Source organism: Gracilinanus agilis, chromosome 4 (assembly GCF_016433145.1).
Source record: "Gracilinanus agilis isolate LMUSP501 chromosome 4, AgileGrace, whole genome shotgun sequence".
Taxonomy (NCBI): Eukaryota; Metazoa; Chordata; class Mammalia; order Didelphimorphia; family Didelphidae; genus Gracilinanus; species Gracilinanus agilis.
The window spans coordinates 76,280,159-76,290,014 of record NC_058133.1 but is presented as its reverse complement, the minus strand read 5'-3'; the positions used below and the strand labels follow the sequence as shown (position 1 = coordinate 76,290,014).

The 9,856-nt window shown below is 35.1% G+C and overlaps 1 protein-coding gene across 3 annotated transcripts in view; it reads right to left on the bottom strand.

Moving 5' to 3' along the window:
- XPR1 (xenotropic and polytropic retrovirus receptor 1) overlaps positions 1–9,856 on the bottom strand; it is a 255,578-nt gene that overhangs the window by 16,505 nt on the left and 229,217 nt on the right. For all 3 annotated transcript variants that reach the window (XM_044676921.1, XM_044676922.1, XM_044676923.1), the window contains one exon: positions 5,695–5,861. In XM_044676921.1, the coding sequence (XP_044532856.1) occupies positions 5,695–5,861 (167 nt within the window). The remainder of the gene's footprint in view (positions 1–5,694; positions 5,862–9,856) is intronic.

The following is a 9,856-nucleotide window of genomic DNA, read 5'->3' as shown; positions in this document are numbered from 1 at the left end:
TTTTTGTTTGTTAGACTGTTGATATGGTCAATTATGTGGATGGTTTTCCTAATGTTGAACCAACCTTGCATTCCTGGTATAAATCCCACCTGATCATGGTGGATGATCTTCTTCCATTTGAGCACTTTTGCCATCAGTACAGATCATAGCTCTTTTATATCTCAGAAGGACTGTCTTACAGAGGTGCCATGGAGGAAAAGGTGCTGTTTTCAAACATGGCTGGGATGGCTCTGAGAGCACAAACACATAGCCTGATACAAGTTTGGTTACTGTAGTCATTCAGTTGTGTCCAGCTCTTTGTGACTCTATGGACCAGACACCAAACCCTTTTGTCCTCTGCTATGTCCCAAAGTCTGTCCAAGCTCATGTCTGTTGCTTCTACATGACACTATTCCTCTTGTCCCGTCACATCCTTCTCTTTTTGCCTTCAATCTTTCCCAGCAGCACTCTTTTCCAACGAGTGACCACAGTATTTAAAACTTCAGTGTTTGTCCTTTCAGAGAATAGTTAATTTCTTTTGAGTATTGTCTGATTTGATTTCCTTACTGTTCATGGCACTCTCAAAAGTCTTTTCTAGCATCACAATTCAGAAGTGTTGATTCTATGATGCTCAGCTTTCTTTACAATCCAACTCTCAAAGTCAAACATTACTATTGGAAAAAACACAGCTTTGACTATTTGGACCTTTAGTAGACCTTTATTAGTAGGTTGTCCAAATTTGCCACAGCTTTCCTTCCAAAGAGCATAGCTTTTTATTTCATAGCTGCAGTTATCTTCTGCAGTGATCTTTGAGTCCAAGAATATAAAATCAGACATTATTTTCATTTCTTCCTCTGATTGCCAATAAGTGATGGAACCAGGTCATGATTTTAAGGTTTTTTTTAAATTTAAATTTAGCTTCAAGGCAGCTTTGACACTCTCTTTTACCATCATCAAGAGACTTCTTAATTCTTCTTCACTTTCTGCCGTCGGGATGATATTATCTCCATATCTGAGACTGTTATTTTTCTTAGCAACTTTAATTCTAGCTTTTGATTCATCTAATCTAGCATTTCACATGATGTACTTTGCATATAAGTTAAATAAACAGTAACGATATACAGCCTTATCATACTCCTTTCCCAATCTTGAACCAATCAGCTGTTCCATGTTCAGTTCTAATTGTTGCTTCTTGACCCAAATACAGGCTCTTTAGAAGAGAAGTAAGATGATCTGGTACTCCCATCTCTCTTGAGGACATGCCACATTTTGTTGTAATCCACATAGCTGGTTTTAGTGTAGTCAATATAGGAGAAGTAGATGTTTTCCTGGCATTTTCTTGTTTTCTCCATAATCCAGTAAATGCTGGTAATTTGGTCTCTAATTCCTCTGCCTCTGAAATCCAGCTTGCAAATCTGATAATTCTGTTACATACTGCTGAAGCCTATCTTGGAGAATCTTAAGCATAATATTGCTGGTGTGTGAAATGAACACAATTGCATGAATTATTTGGTACTGTGACCATTCTCTCTCTCTCTGTCTGTCTCCCCCCTCCTCTGCCCCATATTCAATTAGTTGTAAAGTCCTGTCAGCACTTTCATAACATCTATCAAATCTGACCCCTTCTCTCTTCTGACACTGACACTACTACCTGGTGCAAGCTCCCATCACATTATACATGGACTAGTACAATAGCTTCCTGGTTGTTTTACCTTCTTCAAGTCTCTTCTCCACTTTACCCTCTATTCAGCTGTCAACTCCTGAAGTACAAGTATGATTATGTCACTGCCTCCTCTATAGTCAACTCTAGTGGCTCCTGATTATCTTCAGGATCAAATAAAACATCTTTTGTTGGTCATTTTAAAACTCTCCATAAACTGGTGTCTTCCTACATTCTAACTTCTTAGACCTTACTCCCTTTGATATACTCTTGAGATCTAGTGACACTGGCTCCATCCATGGCATTTAATTTCCTGACTCTGGACATTTTTACTGACTGTCCCCCATGCCTGGAATTCTTTGCCTCTTTTTCTATTTCTCTGGTCCCAGCTAAAAACCTACCTCCTAGAGGAAGTCTTTCCTAATGCCTCTATTCTAGTGCTTCCTCTCTGCTAACTATTTCCCATTTGTCCAAGCTACAGCCCGATTGCAGATATTTGTTTGTATGCTGTCTCTCCTTTTTAGACTGTGAGCTCCATAAGAGAAAAGACTAGTTTTGGTCTTTCTTTGAATCATAATGCATAGCACAAAGTAGGTCCAATGACTTGACTGGACAAGTTGGTTAAATTATAGCTTTAGTATTTTTTGATCTACCACTAGTAATCCTGTCAAGAAAAGGAAATAAATGATGGTTTTTTTTTGATGAAGCCATGCTAGCCCATCCTTTTCTTGAGATTCCCTCCACAGTAGTTCTTTATGGTTGGGTTCTTTCTTGTTTGCTCATGCTTCCAGCCTATTTCTTGACTTTGGACTTGATTTTAGGACTGGGCTGTGCACACTTCTGGGGGGAATATCTGGGTTGTGCTTCTGACCTTTTGTGTCCTATTTTTATAGTGTAGGCGAGGGATCTGAAAGCTTTCAGCATTCCCAAGTAATGTGATCTGAGATAAAAGTTTGCTCACTGCCCTCCTGGTCAAAGCTCAGGAAATTCATGACTAAAATTTGAGTCTGTCAGTTTGTCTCTGGTTTGGGGCTTTAGCTCAGCCAGGATAAGCCACTGGAAGCTCTGGTTGTTCTACCTTCAAGTCTCTTCTCACTCCAGTTTACGCTCAGGGTGTCTGAACTGTAGTCCTTTTGATCTAGGATTTCTTTCTTGTTTACTCCACTGAAGGCTTCAGCCTAGGCACATGAATCCCTGCTTTACTGCTAGGATCAGAGCCACACAACTATTATTTGCTTAGTACGAAGCAATGGCTTACAACCACTTTCAAGAATGCTCCTCTCCACTATATGCAGACTTCTTCCTCAGTCTACCTGGGATCTGAGGCTAGGGACTGGGTGAAAGAAGTGACAGCGGGCAGATGGCACCTGTTCCTGTATCCTGTGCTAGGTTCAGAGATTCCCTTGAGATTTCTTCTTGCCCCATATTTTCTGTCTTAGTCCCTAGTTTTGGCTATCTTTCATTCTCTGAATACTATAGTGCTTCTAGCCAGATCTTATCTCCAAGGTCTACACAATTCTGTTTCCCCTCAGTCAAGTTGGGCTAGAAAATGACTCACTGTGATTTTTTTCCCTTGGATTTTTTCCATCAGAACTCAGTCTGATGCATTTTACATATTTTTGTAGATGAAATGTGGTAGAAGAATGGGGCTGTCCTGCTTTCTGTTACTCTGCCACCTTGACTCTACCTCTTCCTTGTTCTTTCAGCACCCAAGATGTAGCTCATCTGTACTAGGTAACTTGAATATCAAGGGCAGCTAGACACTTTCTTGCTATTTCCTTACTTGCTTTAGATACCAACATTTTATTAGCCTATTTTGTTCTGTTCTTACTAATAAAAAGATATTGTTCCCAGATCCACAGATTAAAATGCAGGAAGTGAGTCAAGAGTAGATTACCCAACTCCTATCTAAGAATTCCTAATATACAGCACAAGTAGTTATTGAGCCTTTGCTCCTTGATCTTCAATGATGAGTAATGTTCTGACTTCTGAGATAATCCATTTTTATTTTTGAGTAGTTCCAATTGTTAGGAAAATTTTCATGACATCAAAACTAAATTTGCCTATTACTTTTGCCCACTGTTGCTAGCCCCTGACAACAAATCTAAGTTTTTTTCCATATGATAATCCTTCAATTACTTGAATACAGGTATTATGTCTCTCTAGAGTCTTATTTTCTTAAGGGTAAACATTCCTAGTTCCTTCAACTGATTCTCATACAGTACTTAACAATTCTGGTTACCTTCCTTTGAATGTTATACAGTTCCTAAATGTCCTAGGCACTTTGATGATCAGAACTGAATGCAATACTCTAGATATGGTCTGAAAAGAAACAATCACCCTCTTAGTTTTATATACTATACCTCTCTTAATGAAGCCCAATTCTGTATTAGCATTTTTTCCTGTCACAGCATATTACCAGCTCATAATGAACTTATAGTCCATAAATTCCTCAGTTTTTTAGGTAGAAAAACTGCTCTCTAACTATTCACCTTTAATCTTATACTGAGACTGATTTTGTGAGCCCAAGTGTAAGACATTACATTTATCCCTACGGAGTTCTGTCAATCAATGTGACAAACATGCACTATTTATGCCTTAATTCTAATAACTAACAAAAATTTAAAGACCCTTGGGAGGCTCCATTACAGACTTTTCCCCAGACTGACAGAGAATCATTAATGATTTCTCTCCAGGTCTAGTTCTTCAACTAGGTTTGAAACAATCTAATTGTATACTGTCTAGCCTATGTCACCATCTTTATCACAAGAATAACAAGGGTAAAAAAAACAAACAAACCAAGGGTAAAAAAAAGGTGCTTGGCATATAACAGACACTTGTTATTTAATAATATTACTAATGATTTTTGAATTTTTGAGCACATCAGGCAAGAACTCCCCCTTTCCTTCAAGGTCATTTTTCAGCAGACTATTAAGGAACAACTCTGTATTCTTATTACTCCGAATAACTGCAGCAACTAGGAATATCTGAAATTTCCATAGAGAAATACTCATTCATTTCAAATAGTTCTTATAATTATAAGCAACCAAAACAATTAGAACTGAATTTGTTAGAAGTATATACCTGACCTAGACCATGGGTTTTTAATCTGAGATCCAATGGCAAGAGGTCTGAGAATGGTATTGGAAAAAAATTGCATCTTTATTTATATTAGCCTCTAACTGAAATTTAGTAATTCTTTCAAATACTGAATAATTATTCCTTTAATAATTTAAAACAAAACATTCTTTTGAGAAGGGGTCTATAAACTCATGAAACTAACAAAAGAGTCTATAACTCACATGCGAAAAGGTTAACTCCTGATCTAGATGATCATTATGAGTGAAACTAGCTGAAAAGAATCTTTATCAATGTGTTTCAATCATTACCTAATACCTTCTTATACAGGTTTATTCTGAGAAAAGTACTCTGTAAACTTTAAAGACCTTTAGAAAGGTGAATCTTCCTATTATTGTAGCTTGATTACTGTTTTGCTAATTGCTATTAATAATTTAATAGCTAACATTTATATAGCACCTACTATGTAACAGGCAACTGCTAAGTGCTTTTAAACAAATATTTTCTTTTGTTATTGCGAATTTACCTTCCTCAGCCTTTCTAAAGTCACTGTTGATTCTTCCATTTTTAATCCTTTCCCTATATTTGAAATAATACCCCTCTGTCAACACTGAAGTTCACAGATTCTTCACAGTATAATGTGGGCACTTGAATGACATTCTGACATAGCACAATTAAAAAAGCCCATTAAAAAAAAACAAAATACAAATAATTTCAATGATTCCTAAATGTTTTTCTAAGGAGGTTATATAAAAATTTTATTGGTTCTTCCAAAGAGAACTAGATATGGTGTTAAGAGGTCCTGAGCTTAAATTCCAGCTTTTTCATTTTTTATATGTAAATTTCAAGAGCTTGACTAGACCTCTGAAGGCCCAGATAATCCCTTTCTCCAAATTTAAATAAATCATTTATAATACCATATCATGCCCTGAGATTGTTAAAAACTTTTAACAAACACAAACACTTTTACTACTTACCTTTTGGGGGTAGACAATCTCTTCCCGAAGGAAGGTATTTTCCCCAGCATTCCTATCAAAGAGACCCCAATCCATCTTGAGATCCCAAAAGAGGGTATAGCAGGTACTGATAAAATAGAAGACGATCCAAAGATAAAAGAACACGGTGGTGTCTGAGTGGCCTCGATCTGTGGGGAAAGTAGGGTAAGAAGAGAGAGAGAGAAGGAAAATAAGCAGATTTTAATAACATTAATTATTTAATAATTCTCAAAAATCAACACGAAAATTCTTTACCAAGTTCTCATTAAGAGCTAACTAAAGAAAATTTTCATCTAATCAGGGCTATTACTCAGTGAAGATCAGATGGCAAGAGTCCTTCAAATTTGTTATCAACAATAAACATTACTACTACTTATTTATTTTGAATTGGGATTATATATTTTTTGAAAGGGAAATTTTGGGAGCTCTTTGCTGTGTATCTACCCACAAAAAAACCCAAACAAAATCCAAATGCTACTTTGTAGGGTTGAAAGGCAGTATTTTAATTCTGTCCATAAGGTGGCAGCTTAAAGTCAAAGGTAAAGAAAAGGTCTAAAATTCCTTTGACAAAAAAGTCACTGCTAAGATAGTTTAGTTTAAGGAAGTTTTAGATTGCCTTTATTATGTACAGAACAATAGACCCGACGTACTTAGTTTCTTCTTGTACAACAGGCAAGCAGAGAATATTCTAAATTAAGAGAAAATTCCAGGAAAAGTGATTGAAAATGGAAATAGAATGACAGAGAAAAGAGTTTTCTATGCATATAACTTCATCTTTTAAGTCAATGAGAATATTTTATATTTACTTTCCTTTGAGTCTACTTTGATATACAAACATCTTCATGTCCTTTTTATATATACCATGGTTTATTTATACATTAAGTCAGAGAAGAATTGCAATCTATATTAGTGGAGACAGTGTTCATGTCAATGAAATCATAAGTCACTGACATATGGAAATATTATTTATTAGTGCTTTATGATATTATAGCAAATTTGGAAAAATAAAATGTTAAATAAAAATTATAACATCCCAAATTAACAATGAATATTTCAGAGGCACATTGTTCTCAAGTGTTTCATATTATAGGTCATCTTTGGTGAAGTATTGGTACACGTGTCCTCAGGCACTGGGAAGAGGGGGGACAGAGCAGCTCCCCTTTTCCCAGTGTCCAAGGACATTTTTTGCATGCCTGGCCCCTCTGTCCATCTGCCCAAAGCAAGTACTTCCTCTCTCTGCTCTCTGAGGTAATGTTGGGGGAGCTCATAGGCAGCTTGAAGATGTAGTTTGGGCATGCAAACTTGAAAACCTTCACCAACACTGCTGTAGGTAATGCCAAGCTGTAGAATTATCACGTAAAAAAATGCTCGTACAGATTTTGTATTAGTTGTTATTCTACATTATTTTACATTAAATTTAAACTCTGGTTAGTCTAATCAAAGTACTAAAAAAGAAAATGAGACAGAGTCTGTCATAGCTTAGTTATAGTTTCCAAGATTCAGATGTAAAGGGTACATTCAAATGTCACCAAAAATAAATGTGGTTAAAAACAGGAGACAGATTGGAATAATGTAAGTAATATTCTTAAATATAAGATGGGAGAAATGGGATAAGCCAGAAGCAATCTTGCATAGGATCACAATATTTAATAAACCTAAGGAATTCAAATACTGAGTTAAGGGAGGATATGCACTGAGAGAAAAACTGCTAGGTAAACTGGAAATAAGTCTGAAAGAAATTAGGTTTAGACCAACATGTCATTTCACATAGTAATAAGCTCTGAAGGATATATGACCTACATGTAAAAGGTCAATCAACAAATAATAGGAACTAGGAAAGAGATGACTTTCACAACTATGAAAAAAGAGAAAGATTTTATCTAAGCAAAGTATAGTCATTTTATGAAAAAAACAAAATCATTCCATTGGAACTAGAAGGTAAACAGCTAAATAGGAATTTTTATTTTGTAACACATTTCTCTGATAAAAATCTGGCAACTCAACTATACAGCAATTCCCTAATAGATAAATGGTCCAAATATATGAAGAGACAATTCTCAAAAGAAAGGCTAATTATTGACAACCTTCAATTCCTTTAAATCACTAATAATGACAGGAATGCAAATTTGAACAACTTTGAGGTTGTTCATACATACATTATTAGACTTCAGAGATAACAAAAAAGGAAAATGATGACTTTGGAGAACAGGCATACTAAAATACTATTGGTGGCGTTGTGAAATGGTCCAACCATTTGGGAAAGCAATTTGAAACTTGACTCCAAAATTCATAAAACTGGGTATATCTTTTAACCCAATGAACTCAGTTAGTGAGGCTAATACCCTCAAAAGAGATGAAAGACTAAGGAAATAGATCTATACATAAGTACAAAAATATTTTTATCAGCATTTTGTTGTTGCAGCAAAGGACTGGAAAAAAGGAATGCCCATTCACTGAGGAATGGTTTAACAAATTATGGTATGGGAATTTAATGTAATTTTATTGCTCTATAATACATGATGAAAGGGATGGATTCAGAATCCTGAGAGAATTTATATTAACAGATGAATACCAGAGAGTAAGAAGAACTAGCAGAACAATTTAAGTCTAAAACAACATAAAGAAAAGTAATTATCAAAGACTTAACTGACCAGTGCTATGACTGCAGAAGACAAATGGCGAAATATGCTTCTTGATTTTTTGGTGAAGAGACAAAAATTTACACCAACGGGACATACATTTGTTGTCTGACTATACTTCTTATGCAGTAAAGCTTTTGCTATTTTTGGTAGGAGGGAATTGGAGGGAAGTGGTGATAGCAATACTTAGAAAAAGGAAGAAAAATAAAAGATCCTTAATGAACCATTAAAAAACCCAATGAACCAAATAAACAGAAAAATAGAGAAACAATTTCAGAACATCAAAAAGCTGAGCAATGTTGAAATTGTCACATTAATTTAAATGATTTTAAAAAGCTATTAAATAGGGAAGATTTACACTTTCACAGTTCTATTTTTCTGTTTTTCATAAAGGAAAATATCTGTATTCGTAATTTTTCCAATCCAAAGAAGTTTTCAAAAATATTTCAGGTAAACACATTCTCAACTTTTTATTATATAAGCACCTTTCCTTCTTGTCAAAAGACAAATTCTGCCCAGTCATTTTCAGACTACCATTGGTTTATGGTTAAGCCTCAATTTTACAAATCTAATGAATCTATCCATTGATTTGGCTCAGTAAGAAATGCTCTTTCACCCCATTCCCCTCATTTACTCATTTCACGCCTACTGAGAGACCTAAGGAGTAGGTAAGATCGCTTTATAATAAGAAGCTCAATGTCATGTCAAAAAGGAAAGCCTGCAGGTTTGCTACTGTTGAGGTTTGCAAAGACACACAGCAAATAAAGCACATGTAAAACTTCAGCATGCCACTCTTTTATACTAAGACTTTTCCTAAAACAAATTCTCATAAAAGAAGACATTTTTGAAAAATTATCATAAAACTGTTCTATGATACATGCTAGCATTTTGCTTTTTAGTAAGGGGGAAAGCATGAAAGAGAAAAATGTGGTGAGTTGATGATATCAATGTTTTCTAAATGAATTAAAATCCCCATATACCTATTGATAGATAATCAAGTGTGAATTTTAACAAAAGAAAAAGATGTGAAAGGGTAAAAATAATTGCAATTAAATAATTCCTGAAAATGAATAATTGAGCTTAAAGGAATGCACTAATTTCTAGTTATCAAGAAGATTCTTAAAGTTGGAAGTGATCTAAGAGATCATCTTATTCAACACTCATTATAGGGAAGGAACCTGAGACTCAGAGAAGTTAACATATTTGCTCACAATCACACAACTAGTTAGTATACAAACACACAACTAGTTAGTACACAAACACACAACAGATCTAGAACTCATTCTGCCCTTTAAAGAGACTGCATTATGCCCTTTAAACAGACTTCAAATGCCACTCAGTTACCATTTTTCTCTCTCATTCTTATCTTATTACATATTAAATATACAGTACCATTATTGGTTTCAAAGAAAACTAAACTCAGAATATCCTATTACATGAGATTCTTTATGTTTTGGTCTGATTTAACCCACTCCCTTCATCTGATCTTTTTCATCCCTAAGGAA